General features: G+C 38.5%; 3 protein-coding genes and 2 non-coding genes across 6 annotated transcripts; all 5 read right to left on the bottom strand.

Moving 5' to 3' along the window:
• Positions 1–5105: 5105 nt before the first annotated feature.
• On the bottom strand, positions 5106–6112 carry LOC116200871 (probable signal peptidase complex subunit 1). Its single transcript, XM_031531819.1, has 2 exons — positions 6039–6112; positions 5106–5580 (listed from the first exon to the last, which is right to left on the bottom strand). Exon 2 carries the CDS (start codon positions 5570–5572, stop codon positions 5282–5284), a length of 291 nt encoding a protein of 96 aa, XP_031387679.1. The 5' UTR covers positions 5573–5580; positions 6039–6112; the 3' UTR covers positions 5106–5281.
• Positions 6113–7308: 1196 nt separating this feature from the next.
• Positions 7309–9348, bottom strand: LOC116200870 (60S ribosomal protein L17-2). The gene is made up of 7 exons (XM_031531818.1): positions 9224–9348; positions 9069–9105; positions 8879–8919; positions 8012–8242; positions 7815–7917; positions 7660–7727; positions 7309–7559 (listed from the first exon to the last, which is right to left on the bottom strand). The coding sequence occupies exons 1-7, from the start codon at positions 9224–9226 to the stop codon at positions 7518–7520; spliced, it is 525 nt and encodes a 174-aa protein (XP_031387678.1). The 5' UTR covers positions 9227–9348; the 3' UTR covers positions 7309–7517.
• On the bottom strand, positions 8341–8469 carry LOC116202136. The gene has a single exon (XR_004156014.1). It is a non-coding gene; the product is annotated as a small nucleolar RNA snoR74 (small nucleolar RNA).
• LOC116202137 lies at positions 8618–8748 on the bottom strand. Its single transcript, XR_004156015.1, has one exon. It is a non-coding gene; the product is annotated as a small nucleolar RNA snoR74 (small nucleolar RNA).
• Positions 9349–10642: 1294 nt separating the features above from the next.
• Positions 10643–17816, bottom strand: LOC116200169 (endoplasmic reticulum metallopeptidase 1). 2 transcript variants are annotated; one of them, XM_031530906.1, is made up of 21 exons: positions 17476–17816; positions 17048–17133; positions 16826–16927; positions 16590–16696; positions 16403–16503; positions 15939–16026; positions 15622–15710; positions 15319–15458; positions 15059–15224; positions 14823–14958; positions 14601–14697; positions 14168–14297; positions 13875–13934; positions 13624–13742; positions 12911–13035; positions 12494–12718; positions 12180–12340; positions 11902–12062; positions 11391–11473; positions 11206–11291; positions 10643–10916 (listed from the first exon to the last, which is right to left on the bottom strand). In XM_031530906.1, the coding sequence occupies exons 1-21, from the start codon at positions 17689–17691 to the stop codon at positions 10773–10775; spliced, it is 2622 nt and encodes an 873-aa protein (XP_031386766.1). In that variant the 5' UTR covers positions 17692–17816; the 3' UTR covers positions 10643–10772. The 2 variants fall into 2 exon arrangements, with proteins under 2 accessions (XP_031386766.1, XP_031386767.1); XM_031530907.1 differs by lacking the exon at positions 17476–17816 and having other exon boundaries at positions 16590–16674; positions 17048–17064.
• Positions 17817–26848: the final 9032 nt, after the last annotated feature.

The following is a 26848-nucleotide window of genomic DNA, read 5'->3' as shown; positions in this document are numbered from 1 at the left end:
ATGAAAAAGTACAAAAACTTTCATTGTGATTTGAATTTAGAATAAATTGGACTATGTGACTTTTCGAGAGACAACTAACACTCTGAAGTTTACTTCATGAGACATGAGGGACATCACCGTTAGTTTTTTCATTAATTTTGGTCCTCAAACTTTACTTTTTGCCATTATTACCTTCAAACTTTTAACTTTTTGCAATTTAATCCTAAAATTCGAAGAAAAAAACGAAAAAGGAAAAGGGGCTGGGGTAGGGCCCATCGGTTGACGATCCTGACCCCACCACCGAGGCGCTTGCAACCACAAATGATACCGGTGACCATGGAGGTGAGGTCGGGGCCGCCGATTGGTTGTCCCAGCTCCCAAATCGATCGGGATCTCGAGTTTAAGATGTCGGTCGATTCGGTGGCTAGGGCCACCAATCAGCAAGCCCAACACCATCCTTGAGGTTTCCGACATCTTTTGTGGGTGTCGGCGACCTCGGTGGTGGGGTTAGGGTCGCCGACCAGCTGCCCCGGCCCTGGCCCCTTCCTCTTTCTTTTTTGAATTTTAGGATCAAATTGCAAAAAGTGAAAAGTTTTTCAGTAATAATGATAAAAACAAAAGTTTGAGGACTAAAAGTGATTAAAAAAACTAACGGGAAGATCCCTTATGTCTTACATAGTAAATTATGTAGTGTTAGTTGTCTTTTAAAAAATCACAGGGTCCAATTTGTCCCGAACTCAAATCACAATGAAGGTTTTTATACTTTTTCCAAAAAGTATATGTTATTGATTTTTTCTCATTCCGTTGTTACAAAGAAATACTATATAAGAAATTTTTTTATAAATGTTTAGTCCTCCGACTTTCCTTTTTGGCCCCTCAAATATTGAGGGGTTTGATTGGACATGATCGATGACTAGATGAGTAAAATAAACGAATTTGACGGGATCATAGGATTGACCATAAAATGTGAACAGCATTATAATAAACCTCGTTTGAAGATTCTATTATGATTGGGAAAAAAAATCATCATGATTATTACTACCATGATTGTAAAAATATTATAGGTGACTTTTTCTTAATTTCTCTTTCTTTTTTTTCTCTTTTTTAATATAATCACAGACAGACTAATATAACATCGTACTCGATTGCTCCCTTTCATGAACAAAAGCAAAAACTCGCCGTCTTTTACGTACTTTTTGGCCAATCAAATTGAGGGCATTTTCCGCATCATAAAACTAATGAGACCCCGTTTTTCTCTTAGACCGTATAACTGTCATTAGTTGAAGAATAATTAAATTATTATAAGGAAGCATCGTTGACCGTAGAAGAATTTAATAACATCATTTCCTATTGTGAAGGGATCAACACTGATAAGAGAGTTGCCACCGAACCATCTTTGAATAAAAACAAAACGAAACGAAACACATTTGACAAATTTAAAATATTATAAATATGTATTTATTTTATATAAGTCACAAGCCCTCATGCGGCTATATATGATTATAATTGGCATACGTAACCTAAACAAAACAGCCATTTTCTAATAATAAGATCTGCCCCTTGGAAGGCTTCTTAGGTCGGAGATTCTAGGGGGCAATCTATTTCTATATCTCTACTCCACACCTTCGAGATATATACATATACATAATACACTACTAAAAATACCGGGATTACTGAGGAAATTATCAAGAGATCGCATCCCTTGGTTAAATTCCCTCGGCAATCCCTCGGAAAATTTACTGAGGGATTACCGAGGAATTTTTCCCTCGAAAAAAATTAAAAAATAATTACCGAGAGATTTTTCTCCTAATAAAATTTTAAAGAAAAAATTAATGTCGAGGGACACATCCTCAACCATGTAAATGTCGTAGAGGAGAGATAGATTAATCGACCTAAGCCTAAGGTAATTTAAATGAAGTCGAAAATATCCAATTCGAACAAATCGAATGCTTGCGGTCTTCCAGGCAGTTGCATCTACTACAAGCTTTTCCCCGTTATTATGCGATCCAGGAGCCGAGGGTCAGTAGGGTGTAGCAATGTATATCACCAAAGTAATATATAATTTTATATTATTTAACATATAATATAGTAAGGGAATGGGACTTAGAAAAAAAATTGAATTCAATCTCCACCGATAAGACTTATGCGTCATTTTATTTTCTATCATTATATTCTTACGACTGAAAAACAAACATATAATGTAGTAAAAATCGAAATAATAACTGCTTTTATAGTAAAAACCAAAATCGTATTAAATAGTTAGAAATATTGCTAAAAATAGAGAAAAGTTCAATTATTTTGTATTTTTCCATATTTTGAATTTTTTTGTTCATAAATCATCTCCTTTTCCATATTGTCAATATTTTATAATCTCACCGTGCAACTACAGTTGCATGCACTAGAATAGTTACATAAAAGATTGCATGATGACGTCCAAATAGATAAATAATAAGCGTCATTTGATGCGAACTATTTTATAAAATGGAGCGCTTATTCATAAAAAAGATGAAGTGCCTAGCTGTAATAAAAGAAATGAAAGAAATTATAAATTTATGATAGATAACAAAAAAAAAGTGAAATTGAAATTATAAAACTCGATTTAAAAGAAACAAAATAGAAATATGAATTTTGAGACTTCAAGGAAAAAAAAGTTGAATTAAAAGAAACAAAATAGAAATACGAACTTTGAAAAAGAAAAGCTTTAAGGTTCCACGAAACTTTTTTTTTCTTTTGTAAAAGAGTGAGGCAGAATTAAAAGAAAGAAATAACGTGAATTCATATCTCAAGAGACAGCTGAGAGCATTTGTATTTATATATATATATATATATACACATACTTTTTTTAGTATTTAGAAGAGAATAAGAGAAAAAGTGTGGTCAAAATGACAAATTTTCCCTAATTACTCAAGTGATTCAAAATACTAAGAAAAATAAAGAAAATAATTATAAATACGAATGTTTTTATTAAATCACAAAAAAAGGTGAGGTCAATTGACCCTAATCAATTGAATGTGGATTCACCCTCATAATCAATATCTAGGCCATGTTTTACGGTTGGATAAAATATATGATAGAATTTTGAAAATTCTCACGTTAAGTTTAGACACATTATGATTGGGTTTGCGATGATATAAGGTAAGAAAGGGTGATTCTGCAATTATCCCTTTAATGGGGGATAATTGAGATTGAAATTATAAATTATATGTAAGGACGAAAATACCCTCTTCTGTCTTCAAATTTTTTAAAGATGCCATTTAATGGAACTACAACTTAATATCAAAGAGAGCAGCGGTGGCGGACCCATGCCGACCAACACCACCTGGGCATAATCGTCAGCGAGCTCACTGGGCAGTGATGTCCAACGTCGGACCACCAGCTCCTGTAATTTCGGGAAAATCTAAAGAGAGACAAAGAGACAATCAAGGTGGTGGTGCCTGATGTCCGACCAACACCATCCCAAATTCCTCTCCCTCTCTTCCTTAGCAATGTCACCATACTTCATGTGGTGGTAACCAAGGTGGTGGTGCCTGATGTCCGACCAACACCATCCCAAATTCCTCTCCCTCTCTTCCTTAGCAATGTCACCATACTTCATGTGGTGGTAACCCAACGCTGGCTACCACCGCCGGGGCGAGGTTGTCGGCGACATCGTAGGGGAGGTGGTGGCCAGCATGGGCCACCACCACTGCTCCTCCCTCCGTTTTCCTCTTTTGCGTTCTTCAGCTTCGTTTTTTTTTTTTTGGGCCTTTTCTTTTCTATATATTTCAATCTTCGAGAGTTTGCTTTCATTTTTAAAACATAAAATTCATATTTCAAGGAATATATTGGTCATTTAACATTAATATACTAATCCTAAACCTCAGCATACTACAAACATTCGATTATAATTATTGTAATACTATAGCTCCAAACACTTGATTATGATTATTGTAATCTTATAGGATCCCACCATTTTACCTCTATTCCTATGAGTAATCCAACAATCAAACATACATAGCCCTAAGGATTATCCGATTGTCAATCGAAAAAATCCTGCCCTCGTGATAAAATTGACGGGCACTAATAAACCTTTCTACCGTCACCCTCTTTTGACTACCCGCAGAATGATCTGAATCCAAATCACAACTGGCAGAAACATAAGCATATGAAGGTTTCAAATTCATTGTCATCGTCGGCTTCAGAGCCATAAGTGGCAGGGAAGCTGCACTGTTCGAGCTACATGCTACTTTCCTGCTTTGACACCCAAAACATGTAAAAATCAACTGAACATAAGAAATCTGCAAAAGGATAATAAATCATTTAAAAACAGGCAAGTACTTCTGAATGCTTCCGCAAGTCAGGTAAAGAATCCAACAATAAATCGATCCCAAGACAACGAAGAAGAAGAAGAAGATGGTTTTGGCCCACTACCATCAAGAGAATCTGCTCTGCTGTTTATAACTTAAAAGACCAAGGATTACTCGTGTGATCCCTGGAACAGGCATGAGATATGGACTTGAATCAAGACCAAAAATTGCAAGCTACTTCAGTTATCCATGTAATATCAATTCCAACACATTACTTATACCGGTCCACTTTCTATTGTTAGTAACCATCATAAACCGTCTAAGAGAAACACCCGCTCTTCATCCTACAAATCTATATATCCTTTTCTCAAATACCCAATCTTTGTACCAGAGGGACACAATATGGAAGTTGCACCTGTTCTTCCAATGTCTGAACTCTAGACATAGATGAGATGAAAGAAGCGACCCTAACAAATGTCTCTATAAGCACTCGTGGTTATGGTTCAGACACTCAAGCAAATGACACCCACAACTTCCTCTAGAAATTAAAGCTCACAAATGATGAGAAAAACCTGAATTACAAGCTAAACTATCAATTCTCTAATGCAGACAATCACAACATGTGCAGAGAATTGGGAATGTCAACCTAAACCTATTTAGCATTCTAACTAAGTCCTTGACGTTTGGACCTTATTTTCAGCCACATATCTCCTCTACGATAAATCTGACAGCTTCAACAATTGGAAGGATCCTTCGCTACACATCATTTGCTAAAGGACGCCAGATCTTGCAACACATCATCAAAGGAAAGCATGAGCCTTCCTCATTCACGGGCAGTCGTGTCACAGAAGCAATCTAATGGCAATTAGAATGCAAGAAAATTCCTTTTACTCACCATCCAAGTAAATTTAAAATCTAGCTCATGCAAAGTACACCAAAATCCAGTCATACCACCATTCGTACGACGTGAACTAGATCCTCTGTCAAGTCTAAGGTCATTACTGAAACATCCCAACCTACTTCTTTCCAGAGGATTTCTTCTTGGAACTCGAGGGGGTTTGCTGCTGAACCTGGGGCTTGGGATGCTTCTCGGCCTCGCTCGGGTCCAACCAATTGAGGGGGTGGCGGTTAAAGAAGGGCCAGTTCGGGACAGTTACCACTGTAGTCAACACCACTCCCGCGGCATAGATCAACATCATCATCTGAAACGAGCCCATCACGTAACCCGTCGCAAATGCCCCCACAGCAAAGGCCACGAGCAATATCTGCATCAGCTGCTCCGCCAGCTTTTGCCCTTGCCAATCCATTTTCCGATCTGCAGCACAAGAATTGGCAAATTAAACATGCGGACTGAGAAAAACTATCAAACACATCAACATGAACAATTCAATCGCTCGTTCAGCTCAAAATTGAATTCGGCTTCATCAACATTGATGATCTAAACCGGTATCATTACCAATAGCGACTCGACAAGATTCATGTTTTACAATTGCAATCGAGAGAGGAGGCAGAGCTAGAGGCACCTAAACCCTAGATCAGTCCGGCTATCCCCTTTTTTTTTTCCCCTGAATTTTTTGAGCAAATCCGAGAGAACGGGACAGGATTCCTTCACTCCGATTTCCCATTGGGCATCTCAACAGCGAATCGCGTTGACGCAGATCACGGCGACACGCGAAGATCAAGAAATTAAGGCAAGGGGATGGAATCGATAAGCAGAACCAGGAAACCAGAAGTAATTTGAAGGCGGCCATGAGAGAGAGGAGAGGAGATTACCTTTGTGCTGAAGCGGGCAGATCGACGAAGAAGAGGGGAAGAGAAGGATGAAGACGGCAGACGCTGTCTGAAAACTGGAGGAAGAGTTTTGAGTCAAACGACAATATTAGGGAAAAAAAAAACCTGAAAAAAGGATTTTTTTTAACCGATAAAAATAAATTCAGTAAATTAAAAAGGACGGGAGCAAAGTAGGGAAAAAGAAAAAGGGGGAAAACACCTTTTCCCCAGTGAACAATTGGGCTAGCAACATTTACCCCTCCATAAATTTTGGTTATATGAATGGTTATATTGCATCATATAACGCAATCTTTAGCCAACATGTCAAATTTGGCATGTACATGTACTTGAACGATGATATAAAAATTCATGACATTTCATTTTCGTATAAAATCTAACATTCAAATTTGATGATACAACGTGCCTATCCACATGCCCTCCTTTCATCAAATAGGTGAGCTACTTTAGTAGGTCTGTCGATTTTTAACATGAAAAAAAATATATGCATTTTTAGACAATTTTTAAAAGCTAATCAAATTTGACCCATTGACCAAGCGTGCCCTATGATGCTTTTTACCACTACAATTTTTAGGACATTTTGCCCTCTCAACTCTCAAGTTCTGAGTATTGCGAGGGGCAAAAATTTAAAAGTAAAAAATAAAAAGATAACTTTTTTTTTCTAACAAGGGAAAGAAGGACAGGAAAAAAAATTTCTACAAAAAAAAAGGATATATATATATATATATATATATTTGTTTTAAAGAAAGGAAAGGCCAGGTGAGGTGGGGTGGTCGAGCATCAACCTCACCCTATAACCTGCTCCCTTCACCTTGGATCACCACTCCGACGTTGCTAGGATGTCAATGGTGGCCACTGTTGAGCCACCGTCGTTGGCGATACGAGAGAGAGAGTGAACGCAAAAATGAAGAGGTAAATAGGAGAGGAAAGGGATTTGGGGGGGGGGGGGGGGGGGGCATGGACATCGACAACTACTGACCTCTGTGACAACGCCAGAATTCGAGGGAGAAAAATCGAGGTTCAAAAAGAAATGGGAAGTACCAAAGAACAAGGGCCTAGAAGAAAACATTCTTGCCGTTGTGGTATTTGAATGATCCAACCCTCATAACAGCTTTCGTGAAAGCTCAGAAAACTCTATGATCACCCTGAGCATACACGATTTGATTCAAGAGAACTCGGTTAAGACTATAGGTCCCTACAAGGAACCTGTCTCATGTGTTGATCGCCGAGACAAGCAGAAGACAGAAGAAAGACATTAACAAAAGAGACTGCCGAAAAGGTAAGAAGTCGGCTACTGTCATTACCGAAATACGACAATCTCATCTCACTGTTCATAACATTATCTGAATAACAAAAGTACATTCTATATCAAAACCCAACAGAACTCTCTAAAATAAGGCAAAGAGAGCAACCAAAACCAGAGCGGTCCCCCGAAACAAAAAGAAACAAAAAAAGCTCAACCGATTAATGCCTCGTTGATTTTCCAGTTGCCAGCTGAGTCTCCGGCTGCAAAAAGATAAGAATGCGAAGAGATCAAACCTATGCCTCAAAGAGGTCCCATAAAATAACCAGAAAGGCTTAGGGTGATGCACATCAAATGACTTACCTCCTTCTTGACGGGCTCTTCCTTCTCGGACAAAATTAACTCGATGTGGCAAGGAGAAGACATGTAAGCTATTTAAGAAGAGGGTAAGAAGTAAAGGGTCAGACACTTGGCAATAAAAATTCCTCTGTGACATCATTGAGAATTAAAGGACTCACGGTTAATTCTTCCGTGAGCACGGTATGTTCGGCGCCTTTGCTTCTGGGCCTGGTTCACTTGTACGTGAGAGATGTACAGGGCATCGATATCCAAACCCTTAACCTGATGATCACCATTGTAGAGATTGATGCTAGTAAGCTGAAGGCACTAGGCAAAGTAACTTCGTGCAATAATAGGAAAAATGTAAGAAACATACTTCGGCATTGCTCTCAGCATTCTTCAGCAGATCCAGAATAAATCGGGCAGATTTCACTGGCCAACGACCTTGTCCATTAGAGTGCCTGTTCTTGGCCTGTGCAGTTCTCCCAACACCACGGCAGAATCTTCGGAAGGGGATGGCCTGCTTGTGAGCCAAGACATCCTCGAGATACCTCTTGGCCTTCACCAAAGGCAACTTCCTGATGGCAAATGCAGTTTCCCTTGTGTTCTGTGAAGCAAACAGCATAACAAAGGCCTGTCAGTACAAGCCATAAAACCGAAACTTTGTCGATCGTGCTTAAGGATGCTTCGACTTATCAAGTTACAGAGTGTGCCATCATTTACTGAACCTTCAGTCACCATTTAGTACAGAGGTTCACCCAATAACGATGAAATCTATTTCCCTGAAGTATACGAGAGCTACATCCACAAAAGGCAATGCGGCCCTGCTTTTTTCTTCAGGTAGCTGGGCATGATAAGGAAATTCCAAAATTTCAAAAGCACATTCTTAAAGCATGGGTCCTAACAAGGTCTCATAATACTACTCTCCATGATTCGACTCGACATCATTTGAACCCAAACTCGATGATAAGCATAGATATTGGAATGTTACACCATTTTTTGAACCTTCAGCCACAGAAATCTAACAGAGGTTCACCCAATAACAGTGCACACGATTTCCCTGACGTTTACGAGAGACCTATTCACGAGACGGCAACAGATCCCTGCTTTTTTCATCAGGCGATGCAATCATCAACAGATCAATATGAGCTCAGCAGAAAGCCCCTACGGATGGCATTCAAATGCTACCAACAACCTACAAGCAACATACGTAAGCTGATTCGAGCTCGAGACGTTAACATACCTTGAAGTGAACCCTCAGGTCTGAGCCCCGAGCCTTGCAAGCTGCAGAATGCAACAGAAACAAGAGATCGCAACTAAGATGAGCCAGAGCAGCAATGAAACAAGAATTCAAAGTCAAGAAAACATCGATACTACGTCCATAGGCATATAGAAGAGACAGTACTGGCGAGGAGATGGAGACGGGAACTTACACTTGGTGGGGTTGTCGGGCTCTCTGGAGTACTTCACCTGGGCACATCAAAAGAAAAATCGAGACTTTCAGTCCATTGATAGTTATATTTGCAGAGCAAACAAGGACGAAGAAATGGAGGAGAAGCTGGAGGAGTTGAGCTGTTCAAGGTAATACCATGGTTGTCGTATCGGCTGCCTCGACGCTGTAGGGTTTTGCTTCGGTGCGTATCCTTCGGCTGAGCAGATGATGAAATGCTTGAGGCGCAGTTTATATAGGAGACCGCAGAAGAAAGTGAAAACCCTAGCTCGAAAGAGGATGACGGGCCTCAATAGGCCCATATTTTCGCTTGTTCTTTTTCGGCCCAAGTTTGGTAATGCCTTTACTATTTATTTGATTGAGCTACAAGCTACAAGAAAATGCATACTATAATTTTACTTGGCACATGTTAAAAATAATTTAACTTCGGTTCTTATAACTGTAAACTAATCTATCTCAGTCTTACCCGAACGCACACAGTCGCTTTGTTTTCTAATCAGTGAATAAGTGGTAAACAATTAAGGAAAAAATACAAAACCTCTTTGTGATTTGGGATCGAGACAAATTACACTATGTACTTTTGTTAGGGACAATTAGCTCCCCTATGGTATATTCCGTTAGCCATGAGGGGTATACGACGTTAATTTTTTTTTCATTTTTGTCTTGAATCATTTTTCTATACTCAACTCTTTTTTTTCATTTTATTCATAGAAAAAAAAAAACGAAAGGGAATGAGGAGTTGGGGCCGCCAATCGGCGACCTAACCCTTCCACCAAGATCATCGGCATCCTCCGTGGGTACCGGTGACCACGGTGGAGGGGTCGAGGTCGCCGATTGGCGACCCCAATCCCCGAATCAACTAGAGACTCCGACTTGGAATTCATCATCAATTTGTAGGCTGGGGCCGTCCATTGGCGGCCCCAACCCCTCCACCGAGGTCACTAGCGTCCTCTGTGGGTATCGGCGACCTCGGTAAAAGGGTCAGGGGTTGGTGATTGATAGCCCCAACCCCCAAATCGACCGAGGACTCCGAGCCGACGTCCTCCGTGGATACCGGAGACCTCGATGGAGGGGTCGGGATCATTGATTGGCAGCCCCCATCCCCGAATCGACCAAAGACTCCGAGTCAGAGTTCCCTATCTATTCCTTTTCGATTTTCTTTTTAGGACTAAAATGAAAAAAATAAAAAGTTGAGGATAGAAATGATAAAAAAAAAGATGTAGAACCAAAATGATTAAAAGACTAAAGATTGATGACTACAAATGAAAAAAAAATTAACATTGTAATCCCTTATGACTAATAGAGTATACATGGGGCTAATCGTCCCTAACAAAAGTAATCAGAAAATTTTGTACTTTTCCCAACAATTAAACTGATCATTGCAGTGCGCATCACACGTAATCGAGAATTTGTTCAGCACAAAGGAAGATCACCGAGTTTTCTGCATCTCATTGAGCGTAAACTTTTAGACAAGGCTATGTTTCCTTTGACACAGATTCAGGACACTTGGGATACGATTTTCGATTATCCGATGGATATAGACGAGCACGAGTATCATGCACAAAGGAGGAAAGACAGCATTGAGAAATAAGCAACTTTGTCAATTGTTGTTAATCATCCCTGACAAAATTGAAATATATAGGTGACTGCAAGAAGCCAATTAAAGTTGCTATAGTCTGAAGAGAAACTAGAAAGTGTAGCTGGACATAAAGCTGGAATATGCAGTGACATCAACCCAGTCGGGGAAAAGGCCCTTCAGCTTCTTGGCTGCACCGACCATGTATTGGTCCAACACGGCCACATCCACCCTTAAATCTTCCAAGCTACTAGCCTGCAAATTTACAGAAAACCAACTCTTGATTCAGAAAGCCTGATTCCGTCGTGACACTTCAACGGCAAAAGGCAACAGTGACTTTCAAGGAAAGGAGGAAGATGAGATCTATTTTCACATCAGGATGATACTGTAAGTCTGCAATATATCGCGATAGTGGACAAGACTAATCACCGATTATCACGGTATGTTACCATCGAGTATCAGATCAGATATCACGACATCATCACATTGAGAAGGTAAATGCATTTCCTTGTAGAAGAAGCGAGGCAGGCAACTTGATTGTTACCTCTAACCAGAAGGTCCAATTTTCCGAACTTGAGCCGCTTAGTCTACAAATATATGAAGGTGGGCCACCATCGGCTGTTTCGGGAACTGTAATACCGTGAATATAAACCATATCAACCACACCGAAAAAATACGAGAGTTGTCGGTATCAGTAGCAAAATCAGAAGCAAATTATGTAGTTGTCACCTGGAAGAGCTTGGTCCGCAAAAGACCAGCCAGACAAAGGACCGGTGACATTAAGAACTGCAACCCATACCTCCTCCAAAGAGCTAGAATAGAAATAAAGTAACTGAGTCACACCCCTCCGCCTTCGTCTAATAGCTGATTCGAATTATGAAACTATGAAGCTTTACTTAAAAAATATAATTTACATCTTCATTAATGCATCAATATCCTTTCAGCAGTGGTGGCATGTTCCCTCCTAAAACCAGATTCAACCTTTGCTATGAAGGTCGCGACTTAATGGGGAAAAACAGACAAGTCCCAAATTCAAGAAATAGTACTAGGATATCAGAGAAATGCTTTGTCAGAAATACACTTTTATCAACTATCATTGATAGTGCATTTACAGATCAAAAAGACTAAATCGGAGGTATGAAACATCAGTTTTAAAGCTTCAACCATCTCAATCATGTCCGATCTGGTCTTCAAATGACTTAAAAACTGGGACCAGTTGGCCAAGTAGAATAGAACTCACCCCAAGGAAAGTTCCACGTAGACCCTACGAGATTCTTTCCCAATAGCCTGCGGCTTGGAAGCGGACAGATGGGGCAGATGCTGGTAGTGTTTCATAATTTCGTCACTTCTTGCAGAGAACTTTAAGCTTCCTGAGAACATAAATGATACTGGAAAAAGCGCCTGCATGTAAAGAACAATTAGAGAGATATTACACACATCAACTGAATTCAACTAAATGATATATATGACAACAAAAATAACTTCAATCTTTCAAAACATTGCACATAAATTCAATACCATAAAAGTCTGCCGGGGAGATGGATCAGCTGCTTCAAGTGAAAAGTCCGACCCAACATCCAATTCTCTGGCTACTTCAGGTGCGTACTTGAATAGATATGGCAAAGCATTGGAATCCACTACGGAAAAATCATAACGGGCTTCCACTACCCGATTAGAACCTACAAGACCCAGAAGTCAAAGTTTCAAATGCATCTGTAGACATAACTAAGTTCAAAATTCAACCCAAGGTACTAGCATAAGATTTCAGATTAAGATTTTTCTTCGATAATTTCTCTCTTAAAATTATACTTCAAAACTTAGAATGTCTTTACCGTGAGTCAAGTATGTATTCTGTAGAACAACTCTCTTGGGGGCATCTTTGCTGTACGGGAAGAACTGAGATGACAGAGCCATGGCAATCACAGTGAGATGTAGCAAGAGCTTTAAGATGGAAGATTTCGCTAACCAACAGCCATAAATGGGGATCAAAGGGCCCATGCACCACCCGGTAGCAACGCCAATTACTGCTGACACTATGATATCAGGAATAAAAAACCCTGCAAGCAAACAATGAACAGCTTAAATTCCTACTCATCACTTCTTCAGAGAGAAATGTAAATGTCCGCAATCCAGCATGACATCTGATGCATTTCATTTCACAGGGAAAAGCAGAAAACTGGGGTTGTGACAATGCACTTACAGGAGAAGTCAACAAATAGTAACATCATAAATGAGATGCAATAACTAACCATAGGGAGAAGGAACTGATCCCATCATACCCATCTTCTCAATTAAAAACTGGATGAGAAGCCCACCAAAATAGACAGCATATGTCAAGCAAGGAAGTAAAGGTATCACGTAAATTATGGTTGACCTGAAAAAGAAAAGTTGCTTCAAAACCACCAACATAAATGCCATGAATTGAAACGAATAAAGTTAACCAAAGAATGATCCCATTAAGAGCTTGACATAAGTCTTTGCACAATAATCTCTTTTCAACAAATTAAAATAACTCGGAGACTATACTCCGATTGGCACTCAATTTCCACAACTCCATACAAGACACAGGCTAGAAGGAATTGATTGCATCAATGCATGTGAGTCAGATGATTCAAAACCAATCAGTCAATAGATGGCTCTGCTACAAGTATGAGAGGATGAAACTGATTAAAAGCAGGTGATTGGATTCACCCAGTGATCCAAAGTTGTATTGGAATTCAAGTTAGTAATCAACATAGCACACATCCCACTCTCGTGATGGGGGTGATTTTATAAAAAGTAAAACACACAGGTACTGAGCAAAGTGAATAGGAGATCAATTAAGCAAGATACTATGCCCTCTAAATAACATATCGTATGTCACACCACCAATCCTACACTGAGTGTTCTTTAATCCAAATATAATATATATATATTACTCAGCCTCTTATGGGGAGAAAAAGTTAGGAAGAGTATACATCACCTCAATGATTGACAACAACTAGACTTGACCACTAGGCAGAAGGATATCCATGCAAGAAGCATGGAAGCTGACAGAGAAAAAGTTAAGAAACCGCCGCTCAAGCCAGCACAAAAATAAGCCTACAGTAAAAAGATCAATTTCAGGAAATTCTAGTATTTAAAAGGCACCAGTCACCACACTTCTGAATTTCATGACCATCAATCGAAATATTTATTCTGCAATAGGAATAATGTTCAGATTTGATTGTATACCAGGGTTAGAATAGCATAACAACCAAACGCTCCCCAAAATCTCGATTCATCAGCGAGCACCTGAAAAAATACAGTAAAATCAAGTCATTAGTGGCTGTTATTAAGTATTGAGTAGCACTAGCATTCATGACCACTGGGACACTGTCTTGTCTAGCCTCCAGATATGCATCTCAGCACATTTAATACTTTAAACCCATCAGCCATTCAGATTTAACATGTACTCAGCCTCTATTAATATTAGATGCATATATCTAGCTACTACAAAGGGTTTTTGATTGGCAAGTTCTTCATACCTCTTTAGAAATCTTGGCAACCGAATTATCTTGAGAGAGAGGAAACTGGCGCCAAATCATTCTCGGAATCAACAGACCAAGAAGAGAGCAGGGAACAAACATGGCGAAAGCCAAGAATGGATGAGCAAACCTGCATCACGCTCCACCAATATAATACAAGGCCTGTTATAATTCGAGAGCAAAAGCAATTCTTGTACCAGACATCTCAGTACGTGTCTCTGGAATTTTTCCCACATTCAGGCGCTAAATTAACAGCTAAGAGTTAAATATGATTGCAACAGATTAACAGGGTTGATTGTTGGGAATCCTCAAACATAGGCAACAGCGGCAAGAAAGCTTTTTAACTAGAACTTTGATGGATGATACTGCCCAGATACCAATGCCGCAAATGACTATTCAATTAAATCGAGTTGTCAAAATATAAGAACATTACCAGTTCATTGCATGACTAGAGAATAGTAGTCTTAGTATTGAGAAAAAGACAGGACAAAGAACCGCCAGTATTATCCCAACAGCATGAAGAATTATCCCTACAATTCCAAAAATAAAAAATAAAAGAATAAAAAATAAAAAATTTGTACATTGCTACATATGAATATCTATGAGAAGACTACAGTGAAATGATTCCCCTACTAATCGAGGAATATCCATTTACCTTTCATAAAATCAAGGGATATTGCAAAACATGAGCGTGACCCGCTATTCGATAAACTTAAGATCAATGGCATGAGAAGGAAGATGGCTATGGGAACACAGTGGAGTAAATCAGCTACACTTCTTGGATAAAATATCTGAAGGGTTCACAGTAAACAAGAAAGAATTATAAGATCATTATCTGTGACAGTACTCACAGTGATAAATCTTATAAGATACAAATGGCCATCGACATACCAAAATCCATGATAAATAATCAAAGAAGACAGCTCTATCGTCCTCGTGTTTACCGGCAGTAGCTGCAATAGACTCTCTCTCGTATGCAGTTTTTAGTGATGAAGAATTTGTGAATGCCTTCAATAAGCTGAACAAATTCTCTCCACGTGCTTGGATACTTCCAGGTCTGGTTTAATAAAGAGCATGTTCATGAGGGGAAATGACGTGATCAAAATGTGTAAACATATATTCAAACCAGTACCAAAATAGCAACAGCATACAATAATCTGTCCACTGTATCGTAGGAGGTATGGTAAAAATAACCACCGAGGAGAAAGATAATATCCAAGCCAGGAACGTTGCCATAGTCTTGGGAGAATATTCTATAATCTGTATCTCCAGGAATGACGGGAAAAACATCCTGGACATGACAAATATATGATTAAAAAGTTGAATGCATCGCTGGTGGGGGAAATAGCAAATGTAAATAACCAGGAAAAATAGGGAATAATGAACAAAGCAGGAACCAAAATGACCTCTACTGAAAATTCCAGAATAAAAGGGCAGCGGGGCGGAAAATGTACCTGAGCTGCACTATGTGCCATGGGATACACAGCTGATTCAGCATAAACACGAGAAGGCCAAGAACCAGGTCCAGATTGACAGACTAAATCTGTCGAGTTCATCAATTTTTAAAAAAAAAAGCGTAAAAAAATTGCAGTGGAACCAGAAAAGCAAATGGGCACAAACATTCTCTAGAGAGCATGTGGAAAATCTGATTGTCTCTCATGACATTCAAAGGAAAAATCAGATTAACTTGCATTGTTAGGTGGTCAAGAAGTATGTATAGACAGCTGAACTTGAGAAATTCAAATGATATAAGTGCTCCATTTCAACTCACCAGGACCTCCAGTTCCAGATGCTTCCACATTTATAACGGCTCCTATAAAATCACGCCATTTACTAGTCGTCATGAAACCATGTGCACCCTGCAAAAGATTATGCAAATCACCTGTTTAGCCTGAATTGTGGCACGCATTATAGCCATGACATACGACATTTGAACATATTCGTTCCACATAGACCCATATCAACTCTGTCATCCAAGAACCTATTAGCATCTCCATGGCCTAGTCCCACCAGATAAAAAGTTATACGGGCCAATAATAGAGTCATAGATGAGGGAAATTTTCTGGTAGGTGTGATATCTAAAAGACCCCTCAACCTGGTAACTTCTAGTCATCGTTATCTGAATTCTGATGTAATCTATTTAGTATACAAGCATATACCCCCTAAAAGCCACAGCGCACTACAAGCCTACAGGGAGCATGTTAGAGAGCCAAAGAGCTTCTAGTATCCACTCACCAACATAAATAGTTCCTCAGCGCCATTAAATAGAAAAATGATAGGTCGAGGAGGAACCCAGCCAGAGTTGACAAGAAGTCTTGCTAATTCCAGCATTGATGCTACAAAAGAAAGATACTGGCATGAAATACCAGAAAACTCGAGTTTACAAGCTACTCAAAATTTAGCAAGCTATATCTGTACGCACCAACGCATGAACCGCAATCACCAGCACCTGGGGAACCGAGTGGGCTATCAAAATGCCCATTGATCAACACTGATGGATCACTATCCTGTGAATCAGCAGATGATATCCTGTCATTAGAAGAAAATCAGTCGGAAGTAGCATTTGCCAGGAAGCACGGTGAGAGCAAAATACATTAAACGCATTTGGATCATCTGCAACTTGAAAAGTTAGATATAGGCAGGAAGAAGAAAAATTACCTCATGACAACATTAGTGTGGTTCCTATACCCAAGCGATATGCTATGGCCTAAAAACATCATGTTGAAAGATCCAGCAACACTGGGCTCCTCGATCTCAATTCTGTTAATGGGTAGACATTAAATCATAATGTATTTGAGACAAGAAAATCATACTCATATCAAGTCAATTGTTATGAAAGTGGAGATATGAAGAACTACACGAACATAAAACAAAACATACGTTATGTTCGGTCCAGCTTGCTCCTTAAATGTCTCCAACTGTGCCTTAATATATCTAGCAGCTTCTCTTAAGCCTGGACTTCCCTCCTACAACAAGAACCGAGACTAACATATATGGTAATTGAAGAAGAAACAATAAAAGATGTTAATAATAATTCATGCATTGATGATGTCTGCCGACTCTGGACAGCCAAGTACTTTTCTCTCTTCCCTTTTTTCCAATTTTGGGCATGAAAGCACTCGAATGTCTCAACTTTTCGGTTTTCTTAATTCAAAAGGGCAAAAAAAAAAACATCATTGCCACAAAACAATCCAACAATCAAAAGCAGTCAAAAATCAAACCTAGGAAGAATCAAACAACGCAATCATCGAGCTAATCAACTTACTACGTCCAGTGGAAGTACTGACCGACCACAGACGTAGACTCACCTGCCGACTGCTGATGTCGTGGGCCAGAACACGGACGTGCTCGACAGCCCTTGCCTCGGAGAACCGATCTGGCGGGGCGTCCATACCGAGCGGCTGAATGAACCGCATGAAGAGGATGGAGTGGACGAGCACAGCCATGAGGCCGAACATGGCGGCGAGCGCGGCCAGCAGCTTGAAAGCCGGCGCGTCGCCTGGTCTCAGGAACGGCAGCGCCATCTTTCTCCTGTCGGATCACCGACGAGCAGCACGCGCCGGGATTGGGACTGGGATGGGATCGGCAAGAAGAGTAAGACTGCGAGAGAGAGCAGAGCAGAGGCGGCAACAAATATGTACCAAGTGCGTGTGACGAAGGCAGTAGTTGCTGTTGGTCCGGTTCCCAGTGCTGACGTGGCAGTATTGGAAAAGCGTGGGGGAATAAACTACGGTGAAATTTCGCTCGCTGTTGTGTCGTGAGATTCGAAGGGACCATACGAGGACTTTAATAAATTATTATATATAATTAATAAAAATTAATTTATTCTTTCTTTGCACATTGTTAGTCGCAATCCGAAAATTTCTTCCTTTTTTATGAATATTTTAGTACATATTCGAGAATCAAGAAATTTGTTATATTTTTCATAAATAATTAACAATTATGGGGGTTATGATCGAACATTCAAAGAGCCACGAATTGAAGACGTAAATGTAAATATAATTATGATCATTGTGGCCGAGCTGTTAAAGGTTAATGCGATGCCTTCTCATTGTATCTCAACTTTTATATATTCCTAGAGCACAAATCGCATTACAAGCAAGATAAAAAAATAATTTCATATTGAAAATCTTCAACATATAAGTGAAATGTTGCATAAATTAATTTTGTTATTCACGCTATACATGAATTTATATATATCAATTTCCTTACAAATAATTCAAAAAATTAGGAAAAAATAATAAAAGTGATTTGACAGATGTGTTTAAATTATAAGAGAGGAGAAAGAGGAAAAAAATTTAATGCGAGAGAGTTGTGAAAAAACATAAAATAAAAGAAATTGTGTGAAGTGAGAGAAAATTAGTTTCTTTTTAATAGGTGATTACTTTTTTAAATTGGTAATTGAATAATTTCATTATATTTATTTTTTATGTTTTCATGAGTGATAGTTATACTATTCTTCTTTAAATAAATACTATAGATAGATAGATAATTATTGGGTATTTATCTACAATGACTCATGATTTGTTCGTTTTGTCAAATCTATCATATGCTCTTTTTTTGGTCAAATCTATCACATGATTTACTTTTTGCATCAAATATATCCCGACGTTATCTTTTCCGTCGACATCTAACGGTCATGCTAACGTGACACCTACGTGGCAAGTGTGACCGACTATCTCTCCACGTACCACTTCAGCACGACCGTTAGATGTCGACGAAAAAGATAACGCCGAGATAGATTTGATGTAAAAAGTAAACCATGTGATAGTTTTGACAAAAAAAACATATGATAGATTTGACAAAACTGACAAATTATAGGTCATTTTAAGTAAAAATTCCGATAATGTGTTATATTTATTTTGTTACGATTTATGATGGAGGTCCCACTTCATAATATTAAAGGAAATTAAATCATGAGTGGTGGTACATGATATAGGCAAATTGTGTATCAGGTAGGCGAATTTATTGCAGTTCAGGATTCAATCCCCCGAGGAGCATTAGGTGCGGATACCACAAGAAAACGGCGCCACAATATAAAACCGTGCATCCTATTCACATCACATCGGTCGCGATTTTGAAAATTGAAAGCCATATCCTCATCGCCAAAAAATCGCAATTATCTGCACTGCACCGCAAAATTAAGTTAAACTAAAATTTAAAAGCATAATAATTAAAGAAATAAATTAAATTAAAACTTATAAATAAAGATTATCCTTAGATTAGTATTATATCTTTATAATTTTATTAGTTTATTAATAGATAAATTAAGAAATCAAGGTGGATTAGGGTTGGATTTGGATAATTTGTTGAAAAATTAGCCTAATATACATGTATAAAAATATAAATATTGCGGTGTAGTTTTATTTGCGATTTTTTCATTAAAATCATATCCGCCCTGCACTGTGGCGGTTTTTGAAATTAAAAAATATATCTGCACCATAACCATTTGAGGCGGTTATGCGGTGCTAAGAATGGTATGGTTTTCCGCGAATACAATTTTTTACAAACACCATCACCAATCCTAGGAGCATCTTGCTCTTAGTGCCAATTGCCAAGCCGACGTCGGATTAGCTTCAGACAATAGAAGACATATTGTAATTTTAATTTTTACCCAAAGATATTAATGGTCCCCTATCTTGCTGGTAACACGGGCTCCGGACTATATTCTTCAAATTATTAGTAATATAATATATCATTCTTCAAATTATTAGTGAGATATAATATGTCCCCGATATGCACAATCCACGCTACAATCACATGACAACATGGCCGATTATCTTTTTTTTTATCTTGGGTTGCACTTTCTCCATCTACTTTCACGATCGAGACTCCCTTAACTTCGGTGCAATTTTTGCACAAGAATAGAACAGGGGGTGGAGTTTGGTCATAAATTAGGTTGTAGGCCATGCCGAAAGTCTGGAGCTCGGTCATAAATTATGTTGTAGACCATGCCGATCGTCTGGAGCCCGATTATAAAATATGGCGTGGGCCGTGCCAGACGCCTCCACTTGATGCCACGGGAGTTCGGTATTGTCATTGCTTTCCAACCCTGCTGGTGGATGGATCTGTTACATATCCACACTGCATTTTTTTTTAATGTACTATGATGTCATACAATTTAATGACTCTGACTAATTTAATTTGAATCGGCTCGACATATATAGTCTATGAATGATAGAACTTTTCCAGCATAAATTTTTTTCAAATACGATATTTTATTCAAGGAAAATAAGCGTCGAAATACTTAAACCGATCCAAAAGAAAAAAAGAAGAAGAAGGAGGAGGAAACAGAGCGCATGATATCCTCGATACTCAAATCCAAACGAGTATATATGTGATTTTGGCAATATGAATAGCAGAAATCTAATTTTCTTTCTTTTCTTTTCTTTTCAATGAAATGGGGCGAAAGCCGAAATAAATTAAATTACACAAGATCAAAGTATGGAGAGAAGACTAATAAAAGTGTTGGTTAAGTGGTAAGCAGCTCACTCTCGTAAGGAAGAGAACACAAGTTCTAATCCCGGGAAATGCACTTGTTAGGAAGGAGAATAACCTTTAATACTCGATCTCCCGACTGGATTAGTCAGACCCCATTGAATTTCTGAATATCAAAGTATGTACCGAAAAAAAAATGGAGAGAGGAGGGTGTTAAAAAAAAAGGATATGTTTGGTTCGCATGAGTCCGGGTTCTCTTTCCAATGCATTTCGTACGGAAAATATCAATTCCCTAATTTAGGGGAGCACCTATCTGGAATAGAAATTTCAGATCGGGTCTCCTATTAAGCATGGATGCTGAAATATTCCATTTTTATTGCATGGGCATATTGAATAGTCATTCCTCATCAAACCCTCGTCGGGAATAGACACAAAGCGCAAAATGGAGTGGATTGACTGGTTTACTATAATTATATTAGTTTTTATATCTGATGTGGAGGTAATCTTCGACCAACATGGTATTCGACCCGTAATTTTATAGGAACCTCGGGTAGATAAATAAAGGCCCAAGAAGGTTTGTAAGCCCATTATCAAAGCCTACTCGGCCCATTATCGAGGCCCGCTCCACCCCATTTGACACTCATTCTCTCCATTTCTCTATAAAAGGAAACCGAAAGGTAAACCTAAACTCTGGCTTTACTGATACACCCCTAACTTGATCATCAGAGAGGGGTCTCAAGCACTAGTCCGAAAAGCCCTTGTTGCAGGTTACGAAGTGGTGATCGGACTCAAAAGAGGACTCGAGATCCTTCGTGATAAGGAGTGGATTCCAACCCATATATTTTTCCCGCATCAATATTAACGCTTCATATGATTTTAATAAAATCGAACATAACGTGCACAAGTGTGTTACAATTAATATACCTCTTCTTTTGGGGGGGGGGGGTGAGACAAGAGTCACAGTGTTTTTAGCGTGAAACTTCGCGGTTGGTGGGCTCCAGCAGGAAAAGATTGAAGATCTCAAAAGGGCTAAACAATATCGAAATCTATATCTTACTCTATGTAAGGTTGGGGTAGTTGGATTATGTATCTTTGGTAGTTGTTGAATCGGTTCGCCCATGAATCGGTCAATTTTTCATACTATACCATAATTGGGTAAATTATACCCAAAAAAAAGTTTCATTTTTGTCTCAGTTTTGACACGAATTTTTAATTTTTACATAAAAAATACCAATGTTTTCATTATGTCTTGAATATGGTACACTGTCATAGTGTCGTTACCTTTTCTGTCACATTGCTGTCGTGGAGGATAATGGACCTACGAGCTGCACATGTGGCTGCCACTTCAGATCCCTAATCCTCCAAATCAAGTCAAACGACCAATTTGTGTTATTGCTATTTTTCTGTCTGCATCTGTGCTAGTGCTATTTGTTTTTGTATCCGATCTATTTTTTTCTTACTTTTCTATTTTGCATTTGGTATGTATTTGATGATATATTATGCAACCGTGCTCTTGTTATTTTCTTTATTCATATGATCTGTTTTGCTCCTTTTTCTGTGTTTTCTGTTTTACTTGCTTTTCTAGACTGAAATCCAAGAAGTTGTCAGTGATTATGGGGATTCTAATGATGAAGGGGAGACTCCAGAAGGAAGTGAGGATGAAGCAAATGAGGATGAAGGTCCTGGGAAAAGGTTTAAGTGCACAACTTATGACCCTAATTGTGACCACATAAATGTCAATTTCTAGGTGGGTATGAGGTTTGAGAGCAGGTTGCAGTTTAAACAAGCTATCCAGTAGTATGCTATCAAGTGGAAGAGGAGTTCTGAGAAAAAGATGGAAGGTGTACATGCTGAAAGTTGCCCTTGGAGGATTTATGCGAGTTGGATGTAGAAGCATCTTGCTCTTAGTGCCAATTGCCAAGCCGACGTCGGATTAGCCTCAGACAATAGAAGACATATTGTAATTTTAATTTTTACCCAAAGATATTAATGGTCCCCTATCTTGCTGGTAACACGGGCTCCGGACTATATTCTTCAAATTATTAGTAATATAATATATCATTCTTCAAATTATTAGTGAGATATAATATGTCCCCGATATGCACAATCCACGCTACAATCACATGACAACATGGCCGATTATCTTTTTTTTTTATCTTGGGTTGCACTTTCTCCATCTACTTTCACGATCGAGACTCCCTTAACTTCGGTGCAATTTTTGCACAAGAATAGAATAGGGGGTGGAGTTTGGTCATAAATTAGGTTGTAGGCCATGCCGAAAGTCTGGAGCTTGGTAATAAATTATGTTGTAGGTCATGCCGATCGTCTGGAGCCCGGTTATAAATTATGGCGTGGGCCGTGCCAGACGCCTCCACTTGATGCCACAGGAATTCGGTATTGCCATTGCTTTCCAACCCTGCTGGTGGATGGATCTGTTACATGTCCACACTGCGTTTTTTTTTTTAATTTAATGTACTATGATGTCAGATAATTTAATGACCCTGACTAATTTAATTTGAATCGGCTCGACAGATATAGTCTATGAATGATAGAACTTTTTTGGCATAGATTTTTTTCAAATATAATATTTTATTCAAGAAAAATAAATATCGAAATACTTGAATCGATTCAAAAGGAAAAAAAAAAAAGGAAACAGAGCGCATGATATCCTTGACACTCAAATCCAAACGAGTATATATGTGATTTTGGCAATATGAATAGCAGAAATCTAATTTTCTTTCTTTTTTTTTACTTCAATGAAATGGGGCGAAAGCCTAAATAAATTAAATTACACAAGATCAAAGTATGGAGAGAGGACCAACAAAAGTATTGATTGAGTGGTAAACAGCTCACCATTGTAAAAAGGAGAATACAAGTTCGAATTTGGGGAAACGCACTTGTTAAGAGGGAGAATAACCTTTAATGTTTGATATTTACACACCGAAAAAAAAGTACGGAAAGAGGAGGGTGTTAAAAAAAAGGATATGTTTGGTTCGCATGAGTCCGGGTTCTCTTTCCAATGCATTCCGTACAGAAAATATCAATTCCCTAATTTAGGAGACCACCTATCTGGAATAGAAATTTCAGATCGGGTCTCCTAATAAGCATGGATGCTGAAATATTCCATTTTATTGCATGGGCATATTGAATAGTCATTCCTCGTCAAACCCTCGTCGGGAATAGACACAGCGCAAAATGGAGTGGATTGACTGGTTTACTATAATTATATTAGTTTTTATATCTGATATGGAGGTAATCTTCGACCAACATGGTATTCGACCCGTAATTTTATAGGAACCTCGGGTAGATAAATAAAGGCCCAAGAAGGTTTGTAAGCCCATTATCAAAGCCTACTCGGCCCATTATCGAGGCCCGCTCCACCCCATTTGACACTCATTTTCTCCATTTCTCTATAAAAGGAAACCGAAAGGTAAACCTAAACTCTGGCTTTACTGATACACCCCTAACTTGATCATCAGAGAGGGGTCTCGAGCACTAGTCCGAAAAGCCTTTGTTGCAGGTTACGAAGTGGTGATCGGACTCAAAAGAGGACTCGAGATCCTTCGTGATAAGGAGTGGATTCCAACCCATATATTTTTCCCGCATCAATATTAACACTTCATATGGTTTTAATAAAATCGAACATAACGTGCATGAGTGTAATACAATTAATAGACCTCTTCTTTTTTCTTTTTTGTTTTTTTTGGGGGGGGGGGGGGGTGAGACAAGAGGCGCAGTGTTTTTAGCATGAAACTTGGCGGTTGGTGGGATCGATGAATGTGTGGAGATACGAAGAGACGTGGTGGTAGGTTACGAAATTTGACAAAGAAAATTGGACTCTGATCATGATGGGAAGATTGAAAATTTAAATTTTGGTCCATGGGAGTCTTGTCTTGTATGCCTACACGACAGGCCCATTCAGCATGACATCGAGAACCGGTTTCCGTTGCCCGATGATAAAGAATCGGACTACTGGTTCCAGGCTTCCCCATCGTGCACCTAATAGAGTTTGCATGCTGGGAACGCTTGTTCCGCAGTGGAACTTTCACTTAAATAATGTATCGAGTTTGAATACTGTGAATAGAGAAATTACACGCTTTGAGAATTTTATCCATTAATGGATCGACATGGGCTCAAACTGAATTAATCGGTATAAATTGAGTTTCTGAATAACCCTAATCCTAATAGTCTAATCAACCTAACCCTAATAGCCAAAAAGTCGAATTTATAAACGGCAAATTCAGACTACGGGAGAAAGAAATGAAGAACAGCAACTTCCTTTTGGGCCAAGATTTGGATCAATCAGAAGCCTGCTTTCAAAAGCACTGGGCCCTCTTGTTCTATATATGCACTCCCATATGTCCACATTCTGATGGGCTTAAAAGATGCATTTAGGTCCAACTCAATACCTCTCACCCGTTTTGCAGTGACAGCCCTCTTAATATGAAATCGAGAGGTTATGAGTTTTATTCCCGTTGGATGGAACTGCATCGCCTTCTATGAGCCGGCACCTGCATTTGGGTGATGATGTCGTATTTTCGAATAAGTATAGCCGCAAAGCTCTCTAGTGAAATGTCGACAGTGTGCATGTACCCTAATCTTCCAGCTTAGATCAAATCGCTACCTTTGGTAGGTATCATGCACGTATCGAACAAGTATAGCAGGAAAGGTTCGGTGTTGCGTCGATGACATGCATATATCCTAACTAAATAATATAGATAGATTATATGATCCTTTTTATTTATTTAAAAAACTTATATTATGTATTAAATTTAAGTATTTAGAACTAAACAAAATGAAAAATTAGATGTTTCTTGCAATAAACTTCCACGTGGCAATCATACGTCAAATCTAGTTTCTCGAAAGAGACGCAGAAAACGACATGACGGTGGCAGGAGAGGGACAAGTTTCTGTTTATAGACTTTTTGTCGCGGTTCGTATGATTTCGCGAAATGGGGAATCCCGACGAAAATTTAAAATACTGCCTACCTCCTCGTCGCCCGTCGGATCTATTGGTTTAGGAGGATACGTTGAATCATTGACTGATCGGCGACAATTCCCAATCTTAATATATGAAAATTCAATCAGATCCGATTAATTCAGTCGAACCGAATCAACTCATTAAGGGGTAAAGCTCTTATAGCATGAATTATTTATATTCACAAGAACTCGAACCCAAAACCTTATTTAAGTAGAACAAGCGCTGAACTGCTTGAATCAATCCCGCGTTGGTAGCTTTATTTACTTTTAAAATAAAAAATACTTCACCCAACTTAATTATATTTTTTCTCAAATTTAACATTACAATTATTATTATTTTATTTTATTTATCTATTTAATAATAATTATTCACTTATATTTTTTTCCTAATCATTTTCAAAATCAATCTTTTAATAATAAATTTTCTATATATTTTTACATCTATGTAGACATACTTATATATATTCTCATACGTTCATATATTTATCAGCACTTGTAATAATTGCATATAATCAAATTAAGTTGGATTGTGATCTAACTTGAAAACTAAATGCAAGCTGCGTGATCATGTACCACTAATTAATAGTCAATTACATTATCGATATATGATTTGTGAGGCGATATGAATTCTATCTTTATCATCTGGTACACATCATCATTGAAATTTATTCTTGTTTGAATGCCATCAAGAGTTACTTATGAGACATATTGATCGATATTTGAGAACCAACTAATAGTTTCTTCTCGTTTAAAATTTATGGCACCAAAAAAGAATGCACGGCAGAGACACTTGGCTCCAGCAGGAAAAGATTGAAGATCTCAAAAGGGCTAAACAATATCGAAATCTATATCTTACTCTATGTAAGGTTGGGGTAGTTGGATTATGTATCTTTGGTAGTTGTTGAATCGGTTCGCCCATGAATCGGTCAATTTTTCATACTATACCATAATTGGGTAAATTATACCCAAAAAAAAGTTTCATTTTTGTCTCAGTTTTGACACGAATTTTTAATTTTTACATAAAAAATACCAATGTTTTCATTATGTCTTGAATATGGTACACTGTCATAGTGTCGTTACCTTTTCTGTCACATTGCTGTCGTGGAGGATAATGGACCTACGAGCTGCACATGTGGCTGCCACTTCAGATCCCTAATCCTCCAAATCAAGTCAAACGACCAATTTGTGTTATTGCTATTTTTCTGTCTGCATCTGTGCTAGTGCTATTTGTTTTTGTATCCGATCTATTTTTTTCTTACTTTT

This window comes from Punica granatum, chromosome 3, assembly GCF_007655135.1.
Source record: "Punica granatum isolate Tunisia-2019 chromosome 3, ASM765513v2, whole genome shotgun sequence".
Lineage (NCBI taxonomy): Eukaryota > Viridiplantae > Streptophyta > Magnoliopsida > Myrtales > Lythraceae > Punica > Punica granatum.
Note: the sequence above shows the minus strand (reverse complement) of the source record. Positions and strands in the feature narration are given on the sequence as shown.

Coding starts and splice junctions, on each gene's coding strand:
- LOC116200870 (XM_031531818.1), bottom strand. Junction 8,920..9,068: donor GCCCGACAACCCCACCAAGT/GTAAGTTCCCGT, acceptor TGCATTCTGCAG/CTTGCAAGGCTCGGGGCTCA. Junction 7,560..7,659: donor AAGAGCCCGTCAAGAAGGAG/GTAAGTCATTTG, acceptor ATCTTTTTGCAG/CCGGAGACTCAGCTGGCAAC.
- LOC116200169 (XM_031530906.1), bottom strand. CDS start 17,691: ATGGCGCTGCCGTTCCTGAGACCAGGCGACGCGCCGGCTTTCAAGCTG. Junction 15,711..15,938: donor ATCTGGAACTGGAGGTCCTG/GTGAGTTGAAAT, acceptor TGAACTCGACAG/ATTTAGTCTGTCAATCTGGA. Junction 10,917..11,205: donor ATTGGACCTTCTGGTTAGAG/GTAACAATCAAG, acceptor GTAAATTTGCAG/GCTAGTAGCTTGGAAGATTT.
- LOC116200871 (XM_031531819.1), bottom strand. CDS start 5,572: ATGGATTGGCAAGGGCAAAAGCTGGCGGAGCAGCTGATGCAGATATTG.